The sequence below is a fragment of the Colletotrichum lupini genome, chromosome 4 (assembly GCF_023278565.1).
Source record: "Colletotrichum lupini chromosome 4, complete sequence".
Taxonomy (NCBI): domain Eukaryota; kingdom Fungi; phylum Ascomycota; class Sordariomycetes; order Glomerellales; family Glomerellaceae; genus Colletotrichum; species Colletotrichum lupini.
Window position 1 is genome coordinate 6,918,848 of NC_064677.1, and position 19,946 is coordinate 6,938,793.

The following is a 19,946-nucleotide window of genomic DNA, read 5'->3' on the forward strand; positions in this document are numbered from 1 at the left end:
GAATTGCCCCGGAGCCATGACTTGCACCATGCCACCATCTCATCCGATCCCATCCTCAACCTCTAAATTTCCAGGTTGTCTCCTTGGCGGCACGTGAAAACCTGCCACGTGATACGCGTACTGTCCCCGAATACGATGACAAACCCGCGTCCGAATATTACCCGCATCATGTGGCTTGACCTTCGGCCAAGACCTTACGTAAGGCGAAGTCGGTCTGTCTTGTGGCGCAGCATAGTGGCGTTGCATCACCCAGACCAGACCAGAATTTCTCCAATACCTTCTTCTGCCTGCCCACAGCAGTAACCCAGAAACAGTAAACTCCAGCCGTTCGTCGACCATGGTAGATGATGGTTTCAATCTATCCAGGCCTAGCACCGCCAAGGTTGAAGAAAATGACAGTATAAAAACACATCGAACTGCCAAGCCAGCAGCACCCAACGCAGAGATGCCTATATTGGCAATCGAATCCGTTCTTGTACACTGAGAGAAACGGGAATTTAAATCTAGGGAGGAACTTCACCGGCTGGACGTTGAGAACACCTGCCGCTACTCCAACATTCATCACGAGGACCTGAGACCCAGATGAAGCCGGAGACACCAACGCTGTAGCACCCGGTACATCGCCATGAGCGCAAAGAAGGCGACGATATAATACCCTCATGTTGACTTGAGCCCGTACCGCTTCCGCACGTCCTGTGTCGCTATTGCAGGACCATCCCCCATGAAGCACGCTGCAAAGCTGATCTTACCGCTTGCGATATCTCGACGAACCCTGGACGGTCGCAACTTCGTTTCATCGGCCTACCGGTCGGGCTGGCACGTTACCATGAGCGTTCAACGAGACAACTGGCAAGTGTCTACGAGACCAGATGCGGTTGAACATATCATAATTTCAGGCTTGTTGCCGAGGAATGGACTTTGTGAGGGCAAATTGCGCTCTTCGCACTCAGCAATGCGGAATGATGAGACTCAATGCCAGCGAACCAGCCGGTGACAAAGCAGTCCACGTACCACGATGCTCCGCTGGCATGCTACTTTACTGTTGCCTAGGCCAAATGGAAACGCATTCTTCAGTCTCGACGGCGATGCTTGGAGAGGGCTCAGAGTGCGAGCCTGGCTGCATTTACCATGCGATGGCTTACTCACGGCCAGGCCTACGAATGGATATTTGCATAAGATCGGCTCCGAGTTTGTGCCCCTACTAAGCGCGCCGGCGGCTGACCCGATGCACTGATGGAATGGAGCGACCAAGTGCTGAAGCTAAATCGTTCGCGGAAATGGGTTCATTCGCTCGAGCAGCCGCCAAGCTTCAGGTTTATCAATTTTAAAACGGCCTACAACGGCTGAGAACATGAGGACAAGGTCATCTAATAACGCGACGGCAAACGGTCGTCTGATGTCCTTCGATTGTCTGTCTGCCCTGAAAGCATCACATCGCTCCAAGCATACAACATCCGAACCTGGAGGAATCAAGACCCTATTCTCGGCAGTCAACCTGGAGGATTCTTGGCGTCGGCCTACGGCGATTCCCCCGCTCGCTACCGATTCTTACTTTGTAGCCCACGAGCAGGGAGGCGGCGGCCCGGACAGGTTTGGGCTTTGTTTGGTACTGATTGGACCAAGTCTAAAGTCCGGGACCAGCGGCATATTGGCCCTGTCGCTTCCTAGCCACCCCCCAGAAGCTCTGCTGATCAACGACGTCAGCTAGCCCCGTTTTATTCATGTTATTCATCCAAGTTATTCAAGCGGAACTCCAACAAGTGGCATCATGCGGCATACCGTCGCCCAAAAGCAGAAGCAGATGGCTGCTTGCACCGCGCCGTCTTGCTGGGCAAGGTCGCAGCGCAAAACCAAGACACCAGAATAGGATACCATACACAGTACCGCGAAGACACTATGGTGTTCACAAAGTCAATTCGCTCAAGTGTCGTCCGGCTTTGACCAGATGCAAAAGCTAATCCGATTATTAACAGCCACAATGTCAGTGATCAAAAGACGAACCAGTGGGTCTTTCGGCACTGAAAGCAGGCTTTAGGCCTGAGAGGAGACACAGAGACAAGAAACGCAGGCTGGGAAACATTGATGATTTAGTGTTTCTCGCAACAAACCTTGGGTCGACAGCGGCACAAGGGGGGGGGGGGGTCCAGAACCTACACTACCTATGTAGGTAGCCCCAACAGTTCCCACCTGGGTTCCGGAAACGTCACTAAGTTACCTCACGCAGTGCGAGCTGGGGGATGCCAGCGACGGGTCAGCGACGTGCAGCACCAAGCTCATGGGATGGCAGGGGTTCGGACCACAGCCAGACGCGCTGTGGATGGGACGGTTGCACAAGCATCACAAGCATGTTGAACAAGCTTAGCTGCCAATGCTAACGCTAGAAACAGAAGCAAGGAGGATGGCCCAAGACCAAGGGCAAACTGGCAAATTGACTCTGGCACCAGGAAAGAAACAAAACACCTACCGGCAGGCTACCCAATGGCTGGGAGTCGCTGGACGGCATCAAACACACGAAACCACAACAAGCACACACGGCGGTGAGACATTGTTAGTTGTAAGACTGGGTCTCGTTCAGCTGGTTTCGCGATTGCTTGATTATCCAGTCTTACCAGTCCCGAAATGCACTCGGCTCTCATACCTCGGTGCCTGTCCTATTTGTTGTTCCCCAGTCCAACTTTAGCCAGAAACGAAGGCAAATCTCGTCTTTGCGGGATCCTCTTTGCAGAGTTCGTATTGCTTTTTGGGAGCTATTAGTGGACCTCCGCCGCTCCTTTACTTCCCTCGGTCTCTCGACTCGAACGGTTCCGTCTTTGCTGGTGTCTTCGACTGCTCCTGACCAAACTCGTATTTACTTGGGGCTAGAAGCTGCTTCTCCCCTCCCACCTTCGTTTTTCGGTTCGTCTCTCACGGACGACTAAGGCAGATGCAGACTTAAGAGACAGAAGAAGCAGCAGCAGTCAACCAGTAGTGGCAGCAGCAAGCGTGCGCACCTCCACCGTCATCGCTCCTACTCGATCCTCCCCGGTTACTTCGGTCTGGACGACGAGAGCCTGGATCCTGAACCTGGCAGACTGGTCTTGCCTGACCACCTCGGAAACTGACAAGGTGCTACTGCTTCTTTGAGGGGTGTAGTGTGTTCAACCTGCATGCACGTACATGCCAACACCAACATACAAGAACACGCACTTTCCCCGGCTTAAAGCAGTGTTGGTGCGCAGGTGTGTGTGGTGTGGACAGACCAGCCGCCATACGAATTCACCTCTCGTTTGTTGAAGAGGGGAAAAAAAACGCCAACCAACCTTGCCAGTTCTTAGCTCGCATCATCGGAGCTACTCCATTACCTCACGAACGTGGCCCGACTCCCATGCGCACCGTCTGCCCGGTTTATGCCAGCAAGTCTTGACATTGTGCAAGTTTTTGGCCGCTTTCTTATTCCAACCTTGCGGCATCCACTCGATCTCTATCTTGACACTTAATCGACGCTTCCCCCAGATTCCCAATCTTCAGTTCAACCTTTCATGCGGTCCGTTCATCGAAGCCAAGGATCCCTCCCACTGCAAACTACCGTATCATGATCGCAATGCGGGGCCGGCCATCATGGGCTTCTGTAAGCCGGCTTTTGCCGGCATTTTTACTGGCAACCGTCCAGTTCACCACGGCATACAATTTGGACACAAGTGATCAAGGTGAGCGCAAATGGCAATCTGATGACGATCTCGACTCACAAGTGGTATTATAGCCGGTATTAAAACCATTGCGAGGTCAATGACCGAAGATCTCATGTCGTTCTACGACGGAGACAAACCTGGCAAGACCCCAGGTCTTCTCCCCGATCCATACTACTGTAAGTACACATCCGAATCCCTGCTCTGCTCTCGACTAACATCATGCCAGGGTGGGAGGCCGGCGCGATGATGGGCACCATGATCGATTACTGGTACTACACAGGTGACAGCACTTGGAACGACGTTGTCACTCAGGGTCTCCTCCACCAAGTTGGCAAATTCAACGATTACATGCCAGAGAATCAGACACGAACCGAAGGAAACGACGATCAAGGATTTTGGGGGCTCGCAGTCATGTCTGCCGCCGAGTATGGGTTCCCCAACCCCCCGGACGACAAGCCACAATGGCTTGCACTGGCACAGGCCGTATTTAACACCCAGGCCGCGCGGTGGGATCCTGACCATTGTGCAGGAGGTCTTCGATGGCAGATCTTTCAGTGGAATAACGGCTACGACTACAAGAACACCATTTCCCAAGCTTGCTTCTTCGCCCTTGCCGGACGCCTGGCTGTGTACACCGGCAACTCGTCGTACTCCGACTGGGCAGAGAAGACCTGGGATTGGATGGTCAACGTCAAGTTCATTTCCGACGACTACTATGTCTTCGACGGCGGTCACATTCAGTACAACTGCACCAACATCGTACCATATCAATGGACCTACAATGCTGGCGGCATGATCCTCGGCGCTGCTGCCATGTACAACCACACTGGCAGCGAGGTGTGGAAGAACCGACTCGACGGGCTGGTCAAGGGCGCAGATGTTTTCTTTGTTGGCGAGGAGAAGAACATCATGCAAGAGGTAGCATGCGAGACGGTTGAACTCTGCAACCTCGACCAGCAGTCCTTCAAGGCATACCTCAGCCGCTGGCTGGCGGCCATCACTAAATGGGCCCCGCACTTGACTGATGGCATCATGTCCAAGATCCGCGCTTCATCTATCGCGGCTGCATCGCAGTGCAAAGGCGGTACGAACGGACGCATGTGTGGGTTGAAGTGGACCGAAAACGGGACTTGGGACGGAATGCAGGGTGTCGGACAACAGATGGCCGCGCTTGAAATCACGCTTGGCAACCTCATCGAAACTTCTCATGCACCTCATACTGCAGACGTTGGCGGCACCTCTCAGGGCGATCCTGGAGCCGGAGGTAATGACATCGGTCGGACGATCCCCGCGGTCTCGACCTTGCCACCATTAGGCGGCGGCGATACGGCAGGTGCAGCAATCCTGACGATGGTTGTGCTTGGTCTCCTGATTGTGGGTGTCATTTTCATGATGCTGGATGAGACGTCCAAAAAGCCCATGAAGGAGCGGTTCTTCGATTTCCGTTCCGCGCTTCTTGGTGGCGGTGGCCTCGCTGCACTAAGCACCAGGCGAAAGAATGAAGAGATGAATGAGAAGGGCAAGGGAATCGATAATGATGCATCGAGCGACGGTGACAGTTCGCGTGAAAACGGAATACTGTCCCCCTTACCAACGAAAGGATACACAATGAGCAGCCACCAAGGCCTGCCACAACGAGGAAGTGTGCTCTCTCATATGAGCGGGACAACGGCAGTCACGGATCCGCCTCCAGGAATTCCCATGGTCCGAGAGAAGAGGCTGAGCAGGAAGAGCCGGAACCCAGCACTGCGCAACAGCATTGCGTCACAACGATCGGCTCGAATTGAGTAGACCCCGTCTCGTTTCACGGTCTGGGATCGGAGCAAATTGCATTCAACATCAAAGGCGTTAAATGGCGGGGACAAACGGACTTCTGGAACATACTTGGATTTTACATATGCATTGGGTTGGCATCATCTGGCATTCATTGGAGAATAAAACCGAATAGTCATGGCCAGCTATTACGACACAGCAAGCTCTAGAAGATGGAGAGCTGGGAAACAGCCACGACGTTATGACGACCTGTACATAGATAGATGATGCCGATTCTAATTGAAGCCGCTATTGGCTACTCTCTCAACGAAGAACTCGAGTGAATAAATATGTTAATCGGTGGTATAGCACGACGGACTGGAATCAGATGCATTCATTATTTCCCGGCTGACGGGGCCGGTACGGCGCCGCATCCAGCTCCGTCCGCCGAGTTGACGGGCGATTCTCGCGGCGAATCCTGTGGCGGAGCTCTCCACATAAGCTTGGCATCAAGGCGACATGCGCAGAGCTCCAGAGGAGAATGAGTGAGGACAGAAGATAGAGTTTCCAAGCCTTCCGGCATTTAATTTAAACCAAGGAAACGCCAGAACTTAGAAAAGGAGAATACTTTTTGAACGAGGAAGTAAGATTTGAAGATACTACGTAGTTGGATGTGTTTCCTTGCGATCCTCGCATTTGACCTTCCGGGTGAGCTTGTCACTTTGATGTCAGACAGCTCAACTTTGAACTCGCTTATTGGTAAGACTTACCCCCTTGTCAATGGTGAAACTTACCATGGATGTGCAACTATTAGATATCCGTCCATACACTCGCACGCGGTTTTATATCTCCCCCGCTCCTAGAACATGGGAGCTCAGCCAATGGAGGGCTGGGTATTTCCTGTTCACATGCCCGAACACGAAGGGGGGTAATGGGGCAAGGAAGGAGGGATGTGGGGTGGTGGTGGTGGTGGTGTTGTGTGTCTCGAGGACGTGGTTGTGTAACCATGCCAGATGACGATGGCGGCACAATTACGGTCTCTTTTTCGAGAGGTAATAGGCTATACCGAGGCATTTCTCATCCTTTAGAGGTGGTCTCTAAAGTCTTTCTCAGCGCTACTGAAGAGGGAGGAGCGAATTGGTGATCAGCCCTGTGCGGCCATTTTGTTTCGTCAGAAGTCACCAGAAGGTGAAGTTCGTCGCTCTCTCCGATGCTGTTTTTGCGGGGGGATAAACATGATTGTTACTTCAGTAGGCTATCTGTAATGGGCTTCAGAGGCGGTGGGATTGGAGGGGTCAAGAGCTAGCTCGGTGGCCGTAGCGTAGCGCTCCCGTGTAAAAGGTTCCTAGTGGTGCTAGTTGAGCCAAACTGCCGCTCTTGGAAGGAGGTGGCACCGGGGGGCACTAAGATATTATGTCGAGAGCTAGTTTAGGTCCAATTCCTAAAGATGGGTGATGAGGGGAAACCACCGGGGATATCCATACGTTACCTTCTACGAGATGGCGATGTTACATCATTCTGCGGACTTGCGTATCCTCTCTGGACGCACGCACATGGGATGGGGCATGTCTCTGTTGGAGACTTTGGTGTATAAGATATGCGACTCTGGCCAGCCTACGTGTGCCTAGGTAAGATTCTAAGGTTTGGTCATTTTAGGATTACTGATTACTTTATCTAGTGGACTACTCCGTACCGAAACCGAAATCCAAACAAACTGGGTCCGTTCTTTCATTTGGAAGAGGGAAACCCTGGGCGACATAGTACCTTAGTCGGAGACCTTTTCCGTCTGATGTTGTACCGGATTTCTATCGGGCAAACCGGCACGGACTTTGGAAACGTGCGTGAGCTTTAACTGCGATTCAGTCCTACTCCAAAGGGTTGAGGGGTACCAGAGCTATAGATACAAGACCAGGACCTTCACCTCACCTCGCCATCTTGGAGTCGATTGAACGTTCTCACACCACCTATCGAACACCATGGCGCGAGAATACCTATGTGCAGCTTCATCAGCCGCCCTCGGGTCCTACATCCTCTGGACGCTGGCCGAGAAATACTTCACCTGGTCACACAGCTCTCACCTCACAGCAAACCACGCCCTCGCCAGCCCGCTCCTCGCAACGCTCCTCGCCCTCCCAGCCCTCATCTTATACAAAAAAGCATGCTACCTCTTCAAAATGAAGGCCCTCCGCTGCGCTCCCGCGCCCACGTACCCGCACAAGGACCCGATCCTCGGCACCGACTGGATCCGCGCCTCGCTCGCCCGGCAAAAGGAGCACAAGCTCCTTGAGTGGTGGCAGGACCTCTTTGGCGCGCTGGGGAACACGTGGTGGGTCAAGACGCCGGGCGGGTGGGTGCTCATGACGAGCGAGCCGGAGAATCTAAAGGCGATTCTGGCGACGTCGTTTGAGGCGTTTCCTATCATTGGGCCGAGAAGGGAGGCGGTGCTGCCGATTTTGGGGGAGGATGCGATTTTCTCGGCTAACGGGGAGGTGTGGCATGGTGCTAGGGCGATGATGAGGCCTAGTTTTGTGAGGAATCAGATTGCGGATTTGAATTGTTTTGAGAGGCATGTTGGGGATCTTATTGGGAATATTCCAAAGGATGGGGGCACGGTGGATTTGCAGGCGTTGTTGTACATGATGACGATGGACTCGGCAACTGATTTTATGTGAGTGCTCCGAAGAGATTCACTTGGCGAGTGAAGAATAGAACATACTGACGATAGTTCTCCAGGTTCGGGCATTCCACCAACATGCTCACGACGCCGTCGCCAGAAGCCCGCGACTTCACCTCGACATTCGAATACATCACCACCCGCTCCGCCATCCGCTCCCGCCTCGGCCTGCTCACCTTCCTCGACAACGACAAGAAGTGGGATGAAGGCCTGAAGAAGATCCACGGCTTTTGCGACAACTACATTCGCAACATCAGGGAGGCCGACCCGGAGAAGAAGCAGGATCCCGAAAGGGGCTACGTGTTCCTCAACGAGATGATCGGGAAGCCCGGCATGACACCCGACTACATCCGCGCGCAGCTGCTCTCCATGATCCTCGCGGGGCGGGATACCACGGCGTCGACCCTGTCTGCGCTGTTCTGGATCCTGGCGAGGAGGGGGGATGTTGTGAGGAGGTTGAGGGGCGAGGTGGAGGCGTTGGAGGGGAGGAGGCCTACGTGGGAGGAGATGAAGGATATGAAGTACCTGAACAACGTGCTCAAGGAAAGTAAGTTATTCGCTGACTGTTTGAGAGGAGGGGACGTTGGGAATAGAGTGCTGACGGTGCGATGCGTCTTGATTAGTCTTGAGATTGTACCCGACTGTTGCGAGCATGTCGCGCGGCACAGGACGGGATACGACGCTACCTGTAGGCGGAGGACCCGATGGGAAGTCGCCAATCTTCATCCCGAAAGGCACGGCCGTGCGGTGGTCTCTGTTCTGTCTTCACCGAAGGAAGGATCTGTATGGCGAGGACGCTGATGAATTCCGACCCGAGCGCTGGGAGGAGATGCGGCCGTCGTAAGTTTATGCCCCCTTCTGTTCCCTTTTGATCATATTCCTACCCTGGAACTCTGTCTTTTGATGAGAAGCCTTTGCTGACTGAACGATTTCAAATTCACAGATGGGATTATCTCCCTTTCTCTGGCGGCCCGCGTATTTGCATTGGGCAGCAGTTCGCGCTGACGCAGATGAGTTATTTTGTGGTGAGGATCTTGCAGACTTTCAAAGACATTCAACCGAGGGATGAGAGGCCCATGTTGCAGACTGTGGGTATCACAACGAAGCTGCCCAACGACGTCTTGTTGAGTTTCACGCCGACTTAGAATCTGCTAAAGATACGGAAGGTCGGTGTAGCTGCGAGGGCTGGACGTCATTGTAGAGGATGCTGCAGAGAAAGCTCTCTTCAATGAAGAAACTTGACGCGCCGATGGATTCATTTCTCAAAGTATCACGTCTGTATATGTTGCCCCGTTGCTGTGAGAGCTGTAACCAAACCGAGCCATTGTCGGAAATTGTTTCCTTGCACTTCCCTCTCAAGTACACTCGAAATTCTACTCACCTGTTCTTCAGATCCGACCCAACGTCTATCACCAAATCCCATTCTTATTGATTTCATTTTAATCATTTTGCTGTTTGAAAGTTGGTAGGTTTCGATTCGATTCTGAGTCGCTAAAAGGAAGAACACCACATTCACATCGACTATTGTGCGACTCCTCAACGTATCACCTTGAGCAACCACCCAAACGACTGCCAAGCGTGTCAACGCAGCCAGGCGGATTCCATCCACTCTGTTCAAGACGCCCACCTAGCCTGTCAAAGATCTTGCAGCACCAAAAGCCCCCGAAGAGCGACAGCGCGGCATGCAGGTATCCCGCCTGCATCCCACAACCCCGGCAATGCAGCCAAAGACTGGAAATGATGCGTCGCGCACTGCTTCGACCCCAGATACCACGAATACCACCAACCTGCACGATACACCCGCAGATTGGACGCACCGGTGACATGCTGGATCTCTCACGCACCATCTGCTTTCTCTCTTTTCTCCCTCATTCATCTCGTGAGGAGCGATGAGCAGTGATCAGAGTTGCGTCGCATGGTGCAGATGAGGGAGGGGGGATTTCGGTGGCACCATTGTGCATATTACATGTCTTCTGGAAGCGAGAAATTAATAAAAAAGAGTCTCACCTCGTCGTCTATCACCAGCACACTCGGTCTAAGGGAAGGGGAAAAAGTTCCATGCTAATGTTGGTCACGCCTTGGCGGGATGCGCGGTCGGCGAGTTTGCGGATGCAAGGGCTTGCGGCAACCGAAGCCATGTCTCAAGCCCACCGCCTTGGCCCCTGGTCCAGGAATAAGAAAACGTCGATGGCCAATCTCAATCTCATTGTCTGAACCGGTATTTCTCCCTCGAACCTTTTATTCTGGAGTCCATGAGGATTGAACCAAAGCTCCAGTTTCGTTCAACGAGTCATTAAAAAGGGCGACTTTTTGGTTCGCGTTAGACATTCACGGGAACCGACCGTGCCGACGTATTTGTGCAAGGGCTAAGTAGACCCGATTGTGTCTCGTTGCGTGACGGGCTAGAGGGAGATGACAAGCGGGAGTGAGCTTTCGAATTTGGGCTGTGACGGGGCCCCCGTTCTGGGAGAGGAGGATGAGAGGCCGGATTCTTGAGGTTCAACCTGTCTCGTGGCACCGGGAACGTCGATGCGTGTAGCCCACTCGACAGCTCTCACCCAGATCTCTTGCTCCAAGTTGGGGGGATCACAGGATACAGAAAAGCTGATTCGATATCGCGCGTCCTGGCACCAAGGGTGAGCTACGTGTGTCTTCCGTCTGATGCTCACTGTTTCCTTTGGAAAGAGGTCTGTCTCGATTGGATTTGTGTCCAAGACTTTCAGACTCATCGATCAAAGCCGGTCGAAACTTGAAGACCTTTTGCTAGGTGCGTGGAGGAGCCCCTCATCCAAGACCGCCAGTTTCATCGTCCCGTTGGAGCAAGACAAGAGAAGGCAAGGCATTAGCATCGTCACTAGCAAACAAGAACAGACCGGGGGTCTACGGATATATGATGGAGAATGAAAGGTGGAAAAGGCGCAACGGATGAGATCTAAGGTTAGTGTTGGATTGCGGGAAGGGAGGCGGACACCCATGCTCCAACATCTCTTACATGCCCCTTTGGGAAGCAAGCAAACCAACATATTCCTTCTTCCAACACGATCTGCATTTCTGTTTGTCACCTTTTCTCTGCCAATGCTCTAGAGGGGAGAGGGAGTCGAGGAATAGACTAGAGCAATAGAGCCACAGCCAAGCACAGAAAGGGTACTTTCACTTGGTTAGCAGACAAACACCGCAATCTAGAGCCGCACAAACGACTGACCGCCAAACCGGAGTGCCGTTTCGGCTAGCCGCAGAAGGATAGGTCCTCCATTCGGTGAGGTTTCCCCAAGCCGGTCCGTCGTTGGCGACAGAAGCAAAGATGAAGGGGTGAACCGCAGATGGATGAGACCAGACTCCCTCACCCCCCCCTCCTACCGAGAAAGGGGGCGAGAATCTACGTACGGGTTCCCGCGTAGGTAGAGCAAGAAAGCCGGGGTAGATGAGAGACATGGACGGACAGTCCAACTTAACAGGATCGTCCTCCACAAGGGATTGTAGTCTGCTACTTCTCTCTTGATTCTGCAATTCTCCTACTGTGGGACGAGGAAGAAGAGACGCTTTGTTTCCTCCCGGGACGATCTTTCATTCCTACAAGATTCCCGGATTCCTGGTCCTGCTTCACCAAACTCACGGATCACCCGTGTACGCAAAGAGCTCCAGGACGCCCGCCCGCCCTTGACACAGCTCCCATCTCGATCCATGATTACCTGTTCTCCCCCCCCTTTCATCCCCCGGACCGCCATCGAACGCCTCTCCCGCTGCCAACGCTCCCTAGACCGGGCCATCTGAGCGTCTCTGCCGTTCAAACGGGCAAAACACAAAACACCACACACACCTCCCTCCCTCGCCCTCTAGCCGCAAGCCATGTCTTTCTACGAAGGGGACAGCCGCACCGGTCCTCAACCAGCGCCGCCGCCCCGAGCCCTCACGGCCGGCGAGATCGGAGCCATCATCGGCACTGTCATAGTCTTCATTGGCGTCGTGGGCGCGCTGTTCTTCTACCGCACACACAAGGCCAAGAGGCGTCGTGCGGAGCACGGCGAGAGGGTTGACGACGATGACGACGACGAACACCGGCTGCACGACACGAGGCATCATAAAGGCGAAGACGGGATATTCCAAGGAGGAGGGAAAGTGGTGACGAAACCGCTCCCGGCGAGGAAAAAGACGTGGGACCCGTATGAAGGGGCGAAGACGGATGACTCGGATGGTAAGTTGTTTCTCTTCCCGGCGGCTCAGGGTGTTTGTAGACTGACAGTTGTGAAGCCGAGAGAGGCGAGAGCCATGAAATGCGTACCCAGGAAAGGGTGCGATCATGAACTCTAGGAGGAGACACTCGTTGGACAACGCGCCGCTGTTTGGTGGTTTGGCTTTGAGTCTCGATTGAATTATTCTCTGGTCTACCGCAATATTCAGATCGAGGTGGGATGTCATCATCAATGGCTTTAGAGGCGGCTGTAAGATGGATTAGAATCAGCATATCCTTGAAGCACATAGCGCCTATTTTGTTTTTTACGCGGACGAGAAAAGATGAGCGTGCTTCCCGACCTCTTCTCAACCCTGAAGTGGTGTGCTGGGTTTGCTGGATAGACATGTCAGTCTTTGGAGTTATCCAGGAGGAAGAGACTCAAAACATCGAACAGAACACGTCCATAAACTGAATTGAATTAAACGCCAAGTCCTATCCCAACAACCATAATTGACTGAGCAAAAATGGGCATTCTGACCCTCTTCGTGATCTTACCTAAACGCCAGAGATGCTTCTCGACCCAACCGATTCATATTCTACCATAAATCAAAATATGATGCATACGCTGCTACTGTTGACCAGGTTTGGGCATATAGCGGCTTCTAAACGCTTGGCTGATGCTAAATCTGCTCCCGATGCCGCCGTCTTGCATCTTACTTGCGAGGGCCTCCTCGAGAGCAGATTGTGTCACAGATGCGTCTACTGTCAATTAGCACTGCAAATCAACGATGAGTGATCCTAGAGCTCACCATCCAAGTCACTGAAGCTGCTACCCATGCTTGGTGTACCGTCGCTTCCGTCTCGCGAGTACCCCTTTCTACTTGGACTCTTGCCAGACAGTTCAGCCGGACGCCGCGGTGAGAGTGGGCCAGCTGGGCGTCTCTCCCCTGCTGAGGGGCCCCTGGATACCATGGCTGGCGAACTGGTCGACGAATCTGATGTCTCGGAGTGGTGAATCTTTTCCTTGCCTTTCGGCGTTCGTCGGGCGTGTCGAGGGTCGCCTCGCAAAGTCGAACCCATATCTTGTGCTGATGTGTTGGACGATTGCGGCTTGTATTGGAGAAAGGCAGGCTCGGTGTCTTCGTCTTCGTCTTCGAGATCAGTCGGTCCGTCACGCTGCTGGAAGCGGGGTGGGCGACGGATGATGCGCGATTGCGCTGGACTGGACTCATCGTCTGAGGATGTGGGCGAGCTCAGCTCATCGGCCTCAGGCGAAGTCGGTTCGGGGCTCCTGGGAGTACTCTGAATAGGGAGCGACGACAGGCGACGTCGCTGATTGTCGTTGGATGGCCGCGAAGTGGCAGGCTTGCTCTGGCGGGTCGTAGAGCCGCCGCCCAGGTTGCGTGTTATCGTACCTGAGGAGGCATTTCGTGTGATGTTCGGCCGGAGAGAGCTCGTTATTGGCGTCGCTGGCGTACTTGTATCGGTCCGGGGGAGCGGCGAATCGCGTCGGATGGATAGCGCGGAGACAGTTCGTTGGTGGGTATGTGGCTCGGCGCCAGGAACGGGGGATGGGGCAGAGGAGCCTTTGGCGGCAGCTGTGGCTTTTCGGACCTGTGCTCGAAGCTGCGCGGTATGCCGCTCGGTCAAGTAGGCTACTTGCTGAAGAAGGAAGTCGACGGTGACATCGAAATGTAAGGCTCTAGGGAACGAGTGAGCTCGATGGTGTGAATCCGGTTCCTTGGCAGGACTTACAGTTCATTCCCTACACACAAATCAGCGATGCTCAAAAGCTCAGAAGTTCAAAATGCTAGCCATAACTTACAGTCAATCTCCTGCTTAGTTGCGCCAGAGATGATATTCCATAGCACATCGTCCTTGGCGGAATCCCAGTTGACCTGCATCGTGGAGTCGCATTAGTGTCGGTCCCGCGGCTACAGGCACCCGGACGGCTATGGGCGGATGGACTCATGGACTCACCGGAGGGGGATCCGCGAAATCGCCCCGCAGAATGGGCAGTCTGACGAAGACCGTGTACGTGGGATCAGTCATTCCGATCGTGCGTTCGTCATGCTTGCTGGCTCAGCTCTGGGAATGGTGGCAGCCTCGGGGGATAGCTTGGGAAGAGGGCGACTTGAAGGAGTGAAGATGACGGAAGAGGGCTGGCTCCCGTTGTCGTTGGGAGCCTTATCGGAGCTGCGGGAGCGATAAGAAGCCCGTAGTGGGGCGACTGATGACGGCTGGAGCCGGGTGGGCCAGGTGTGGCCTGGTACATGTGCTCTGCAAGCGTTTCGGGGAACGAGCAGGACGACTTTCGTCTCAGGTTCTCAGCATCGTCCCTTGTCTAACCACATGCACTCACACCAATCGCGACGAACCACGATCTTTGTAGCAAGGTGCTCCTTGCCAGGCAGAAAGAATACAATCCGTCGCATCGATACCTTCAAGAGAGCATCATCAAGAATTCTTTGCTGATAGCGCGGCATCTTGAACTTCAGGAGGAGTACTTCTTCGTCAGGAATTCAGGCCGCTCAAATCCTCAAGGAGAAGATGTCATCTCAAAGTCTTTAGCCACAACCAGCAGGCGTCTCCCTAGCATGTGAGGTCAGGTCAAACTGGGATGCGAGCTCGACTCTTAGCTTGAGCACCAAGAGACGTAGCCTACCGAAGTGAGCAATATGAGCTAGCGTGGGATCAATATTCTGGTCAGCTCACTAAGCACCCAGCTGCTGTCGCCAACAACAGGCCACGACAGCCGTACTTCCTGTACAAAAAGAACAGGTTTTCCGCCGCATGCTCAGTAAAAGCTGAGCTGGCCTCATGGTTATCCTACAAGAAGGGCCAGGTCACCATCGCCTCCATTGCCGAAGGCGTTCGCGATACTTGAAAACTATGCATTCACGACACCCCGACACATGACAGAAAATTGAAGCTGACCGAGATGCCGCCTTCCTCAAAAAGACATAGAGCCATAGGCTTTGGTCTACTCGGTGTTTTGATCTTGTCATTATCGCTAGCATGCTCTGGTGCATCTGCATTCGAGGTCAATGACTGGGAGGATGCGTGTAAGCCTGGCTTCATGTCTATCGTGAGTGTCTCCTCGGAACTCCAAAGCACTCATGAACGTTATGATTGATACAAGTTGTGTTGTAAAGAGCCTCGGACCTTCGTATGCGAGCGTGGGCAAGATACAACGCGGTGCCAGGAGGATACCGCTTGATGGCCAGAGTAAGCTTACTATTGAAATCAGAAAGTGCAAGACTGATAGCAGACTGTATTTCAGGTTTCACGATCATGGGGTCGGATGAATTGGCACATCATGCACAAAGTGATCCAAGTCTTTCAAGTGCTCTATTCAATTCCAGGTTGGACCATGGTCTGCAGCACACTCTTCGATGGTGAGTGCTGACTTCTATCAGTGTTTTGATTTGCGATGCCGCCGAACCCGAGTACTTCTTACATCAGGTCATCAAGCACCCGATCCCTCAAGTAAATTCAAGCAATCCTCACGAAGTTCACATTTTCAAAGACTCGGTAATCGAAGCCCTCTCGGCACTCAAACAGGTGGCCGAAGCCTGGACACTTGGACCCATTGAACAGGCAGTCGTGACTGTACCGCAATATTTCACCAGGGAAGAACGCGATGCCATCACGGAGGTTGGGGATTCCATTGGAATAGAAGTCCTTCGCATCATGAACGCGCCTACCGCCGCTGCTATTGGACTCGGCATAGACAAGCTCGATGACGAATTCCACTTCATTGTGTATGACCTAGGGAGAGAAACCTTCGAGGTATCTTTGTTCGAGGTTGATGCAGGTGTGTTTGAAGGTCTGGCCAGTGTCAGTGATCACCAGATTGGCAAAGAGGTGGGCGGATTGATGTATCAAAAGCAGCTGAGAGGGAGCTCGGTATTCGACGCAACTGAGATGGAGACACTCGAGAAGACACTACCCCTTCTGGGTCGGGTTATCGAACGCGCGAATCTTTCTAACAACGACATTTCAAAAGTCCTTATTGTGGGAGGCTACACCGAACCGGCACAGTTAAGATCCATGGTAAAGGCCTTCTTCGGTACCGGAGCCTCTGCGATCTTCGATTACCCGGGAAGTCTCCGTTTGATACCAGACACGTGGGACTACGACGAAGTTGTCACGTTTGGCGCGGCTGTCTTTGCCGAGAATGTCTGTGGACACGGAAGATACGACGAACTAGTCGGTACGTTTGAGGTGAATCCACGATCTGTCCTTCTCGAGATCATCGGAGGCGAGGCGCATCGGGTGTTTCAGCGGTACACAATACTCCCGAGTACTCGGGCCATGACCTTCACCACGACAGTGGACGGACAGACGAGGATCGTCGTACCAGTCTTCCAGGGCGAGCTGCCAGATGCGAGTAAAGACGACGAAGTACTTGTTCTCAGGTTGGACTGCATCCCGCTAGCGCCTCGTGGAACTCAGACTATCCAAGTGGTTTTAGAGGCAGACGTTGACACGGCGGATGATGCGTACAGGATCTTGCTCAAAGCGTCAGCGCATCTCGTAGGTGGGAGAGAGCAGTGCTCGTACAGCGCTTTCGGGGTTCTCCATGACTTTGGTGCAGTTGATGCACTCACTGGCGAAGAAATTGAGCTTGAAGCAGCGTATGTCTATGGAGGAGTCGAGCCCGGGCGGCCTGGTATCTGCATCAATCCTCAAAGCGGTATTGACCATCACTACGTGGCGGCAGCTGAATAAACCTCAATAAGAGACAATTAAAAGTAGCTGGTTGACTGATCCCAGAATCTTTGCATCCTTTCCCGCTGATTTGACCTTCGAAGCCTGTTAACAAGGTGCCTTGTTAAACTCCTGAGGGAACTTCATCACTAACACCAGCAAGTCAATTCGCTAGCATGATGAACTGCGGTGCGATTTCTTGGAGGAACTCGTAAGACAAGACATTGAGCAGCTCAATTCGGCCTCCAAACTCGATAAATATTTGACGACCATCGCTAACATTTCCGTCGACCTCGAATACCAGACCTTTTCTGCTTTTAGACTATCCGCACCTCAAGTTCTCCACCATATCTCAGAGACAGGTCTCGCCCTGCAACGACTTCATGTAGGTGACCCACCGTCCCACAAGCCAAAGAGACAAATTTTCATCTTTTCATGCGAACCCCATCACGCTTACACACAACTCCGCTTCCTAACCCGCGAGCTAAGGATCCAATTTCGAGCATATTCAGCATCAAGCAATCCGATATGGTGTAGTGGCCAACATGATGCCCTCTCATGAGCTCCCGTGAGTGAGAGGTTAGGCATAGCCCCGAGTTCGATTCTCGGTTTCGGAAATTCAAGATAATTCTTTTACTTTTTGACTTATTGGTACATAAAAGGGATGCTAGACTTTGGCCCAGCTTTCTTCCATCCTGTCAATCAATGCATGGCGCCGTCCCGAATCGTTATGCTGCAATATTCATTCCATAGTGGACCGGTATTCCATTCTTGTCATTCATCCATCCTATACCCCCTCCGGCAGACTTAATCTCCCCCACATCTCAGATAGCGAATGCCAAATAACTCGAAATCAGTGCTCGACCTCAGTCTCCAGGGCGGCTCTCAGGGCTGACTCGTTGCGGGGGGTGAAGGTGACCTTGTAGGAGCCTGGGGTGATAATCAGGTTGGTCAAATCAGCAGCGCCGGTGATGGGATCGGTGTCGATCTTGTCCGTTGACGACAGCTCAAAGCTGGCCAGCATGCGGAGGAAGGTGATGTACAGTTCGCGGTTAGCCAGCATGGTTCCGGCACACATGCGGTAGCCCATGCCGTAGGTGAACATGGGTGCTTCGGGGTTCTCCAGCCAGCGCTCGGGGCGGAAGACTTCGGGGTCGTGCCAGAGATCGCCATCTGAGGAAGAGTTAGTTTGCTGTTTGAGGAATTGTTTGTCCTATAAGGGAGTAGTGACTGACCCATGTTGCAAGCCCAAGAGTTCAAGAAGACTACGGTGCCCTTGGGAACCAGCTTGCCTTCGTACATGAACTCCTTGTTCGTGGCACGAGGCAGTGAGAGGCGAAGGACAGTGAAGAATCTGAGTAAGAGAGTTAATCGACGTCACAGGTTGTCAAGGATGCCACATCTGAATCATACCTCAAGCATTCGCGAACCAAAGCGCGGAGGTAGGGAATAGTCTGGTCATCATGCGCATCACACAACGGGCTTCCCTCATCGTACGTCTTTCTAATCGCCTCAAAAGCCTTTTGCTGAATCTCGGGGTGCGTCGCCAAGAACCCAATACCCCAGGTCGATACTGCAGTAAACGTCTCGAAGCCGGCAGAAAGCATAGTGAGACTGATCGATGTCAACTCGACGTTGTTAAGCTTGGCCTCCTCATCGAGCATAACGTTGGCCTGGATGCACGGCTCATGCGTTCCGTTGCGGATCTTCTCCTCCAGGTCGCCGTTGAGCTTAGACAGGTACTTGTCGCGGCGGATTCTCATCTCCACGGCGTGGCGCTTCCCGGCCGAGAAGGGGTTGTATCGGAGGAGGGGGATGTAGTCCTGCATGTTGTCCGTGACGCTCCTCGTGCGGCTGATCTCGCCCTCGACCGTCGTGATTTCCTTGAACAGTCCGTCGTCGTGGCTAGGGAATCGCATGCCCCAGTTCAGCGTGACTGCCAGTGACAAGCTGAGTCTCTGGACGAGGGGAAGCGGGTCGATGGTGACTTTGCCTGCCTTGCCGTAGTTCAGAGCGTCCTTGAGGAAGTCTCTTGTCTCGAGGTCCAGGTGGGGGATGTAAGTCTCAATGGATGGGCGGTTGAGAGCGGATGCTGCACCCTTTCTCCTCCTCTTGAGGGACTCATTGTAGGGAGATGTACCAATTGTGGTGCCAGCAGTATTGGCAACGATCTAGAGCGCAAATGTTAGGGATCTCAATTTCGATCTGAGTAGACAATGGAACATACCTTGTGGAAGGTGTAGAGCTCCGGTCGTGAGGCAGTTGCTTGCGAGTTGTTTCCAAACATAACCTTGGCCGCAGCAGCAGTGTTCACAACCAAAACAGGGAGGTTGCCCAGCTGGACCTGATAAACGGCACCAAACTCCTTTGCCCAGTCCTTGTACACCTGCGAGGCATTACCGCCAAGCTGGTGCAGATTCCCTATAACGGGAAGTCCCTTTGGGCCATGCCAAGCGGGTAGACGAGCTTTCGATCTGACGACTTCGTTTGCGATGAAGTAAACCAATACCGCGACCCCCAGAAATTTGGCGAGGAACTCGGTCGGTCGGTGGGTTGCCTCGTGGACGAGGCCTTGTACGAGTTCTGCGACGAGCATGATGGGCAGGATGTACAGGGCGCAGACTGTAATTGCTGATTGAGGTCATTGACTTTGTTGGTTCTGATAATAACGACAGACTAGACGAGAAAAATCATTTATAATGTAAGATAACTCATTGGGCGGAAATCTCACATTAGAATTCACAGTTCCCCGCGATTCGTCCTCTCCTTGGCCTGAGCCAAATCGCGGGGTCCCGAGACGATGGTTTGGTGTCGGAATGGCAGTTCCAAATTCCGCCCCCGCGTCCCGGTGTCGCGCGGAGGCCGCACAGGTCACACTATGACGTGGGGTTTGACGGAGTAGTTGGAGGTGGAGAGATGCGGGCATTGATCGGAATCATTGTCTGTAGTAAATATGGTAACATGCCTT

At 53.1% G+C, this 19,946-nt stretch overlaps 8 protein-coding genes and 1 non-coding gene across 9 annotated transcripts; 6 read left to right on the forward strand and 3 right to left on the reverse strand.

Moving 5' to 3' along the window:
• Window positions 1–3,765: 3,765 nt before the first annotated feature.
• CLUP02_09153 (glycosyl hydrolase family 76) lies at window positions 3,766–5,459 on the forward strand (the record flags this gene model as incomplete). The annotated part of the gene is made up of 2 exons (XM_049288132.1): window positions 3,766–3,844; window positions 3,895–5,459. The coding sequence occupies 2 exons, from the start codon at window positions 3,766–3,768 to the stop codon at window positions 5,457–5,459; spliced, it is 1,644 nt and encodes a 547-aa protein (XP_049145276.1).
• A 632-nt stretch (window positions 5,460–6,091) lies between these two features.
• Window positions 6,092–6,653, forward strand: CLUP02_09154 (uncharacterized protein; the record flags this gene model as incomplete). Its single annotated transcript, XM_049288133.1, has 4 exons — window positions 6,092–6,179; window positions 6,235–6,348; window positions 6,410–6,456; window positions 6,606–6,653. 4 exons carry the CDS (start codon window positions 6,092–6,094, stop codon window positions 6,651–6,653), a joined length of 297 nt encoding a protein of 98 aa, XP_049145277.1.
• Window positions 6,654–6,925: 272 nt separating this feature from the next.
• On the forward strand, window positions 6,926–9,917 carry CLUP02_09155 (cytochrome P450; the record flags this gene model as incomplete). Its single annotated transcript, XM_049288134.1, has 11 exons — window positions 6,926–7,038; window positions 7,099–7,180; window positions 7,284–7,371; window positions 7,431–8,088; window positions 8,154–8,641; window positions 8,718–8,934; window positions 9,038–9,212; window positions 9,296–9,378; window positions 9,455–9,559; window positions 9,593–9,635; window positions 9,726–9,917. 11 exons carry the CDS (start codon window positions 6,926–6,928, stop codon window positions 9,915–9,917), a joined length of 2,244 nt encoding a protein of 747 aa, XP_049145278.1.
• A 2,023-nt stretch (window positions 9,918–11,940) lies between these two features.
• On the forward strand, window positions 11,941–12,463 carry CLUP02_09156 (uncharacterized protein; the record flags this gene model as incomplete). Its single annotated transcript, XM_049288135.1, has 2 exons — window positions 11,941–12,286; window positions 12,378–12,463. The coding sequence occupies 2 exons, from the start codon at window positions 11,941–11,943 to the stop codon at window positions 12,461–12,463; spliced, it is 432 nt and encodes a 143-aa protein (XP_049145279.1).
• Window positions 12,464–12,893: 430 nt separating this feature from the next.
• Window positions 12,894–14,317, reverse strand: CLUP02_09157 (uncharacterized protein; the record flags this gene model as incomplete). The annotated part of the gene is made up of 4 exons (XM_049288136.1): window positions 12,894–13,024; window positions 13,075–13,965; window positions 14,091–14,163; window positions 14,246–14,317. The coding sequence occupies 4 exons, from the start codon at window positions 14,315–14,317 to the stop codon at window positions 12,894–12,896; spliced, it is 1,167 nt and encodes a 388-aa protein (XP_049145280.1).
• Window positions 14,318–14,333: 16 nt separating this feature from the next.
• On the reverse strand, window positions 14,334–14,540 carry CLUP02_09158 (uncharacterized protein; the record flags this gene model as incomplete). The annotated part of the gene is made up of 1 exon (XM_049288137.1): window positions 14,334–14,540. The coding sequence occupies one exon, from the start codon at window positions 14,538–14,540 to the stop codon at window positions 14,334–14,336; it is 207 nt and encodes a 68-aa protein (XP_049145281.1).
• A 311-nt stretch (window positions 14,541–14,851) lies between these two features.
• Window positions 14,852–16,999, forward strand: CLUP02_09159 (PrBiP; the record flags this gene model as incomplete). Its single annotated transcript, XM_049288138.1, has 6 exons — window positions 14,852–14,934; window positions 15,011–15,137; window positions 15,198–15,353; window positions 15,421–15,493; window positions 15,549–15,630; window positions 15,685–16,999. Coding segments are annotated over 6 exons (1,836 nt in total), but the record flags the coding sequence as incomplete, so codon positions are not given.
• Window positions 17,000–17,500: 501 nt separating this feature from the next.
• On the forward strand, window positions 17,501–17,595 carry CLUP02_tRNA123. The gene has a single exon. It is a non-coding gene; the product is annotated as a tRNA-Glu (tRNA).
• A 236-nt stretch (window positions 17,596–17,831) lies between these two features.
• Window positions 17,832–19,574, reverse strand: CLUP02_09160 (cytochrome P450; the record flags this gene model as incomplete). Its single annotated transcript, XM_049288139.1, has 4 exons — window positions 17,832–18,151; window positions 18,214–18,332; window positions 18,392–19,149; window positions 19,206–19,574. 4 exons carry the CDS (start codon window positions 19,572–19,574, stop codon window positions 17,832–17,834), a joined length of 1,566 nt encoding a protein of 521 aa, XP_049145283.1.
• Between the last annotated feature and the right edge of the window lie 372 nt (window positions 19,575–19,946).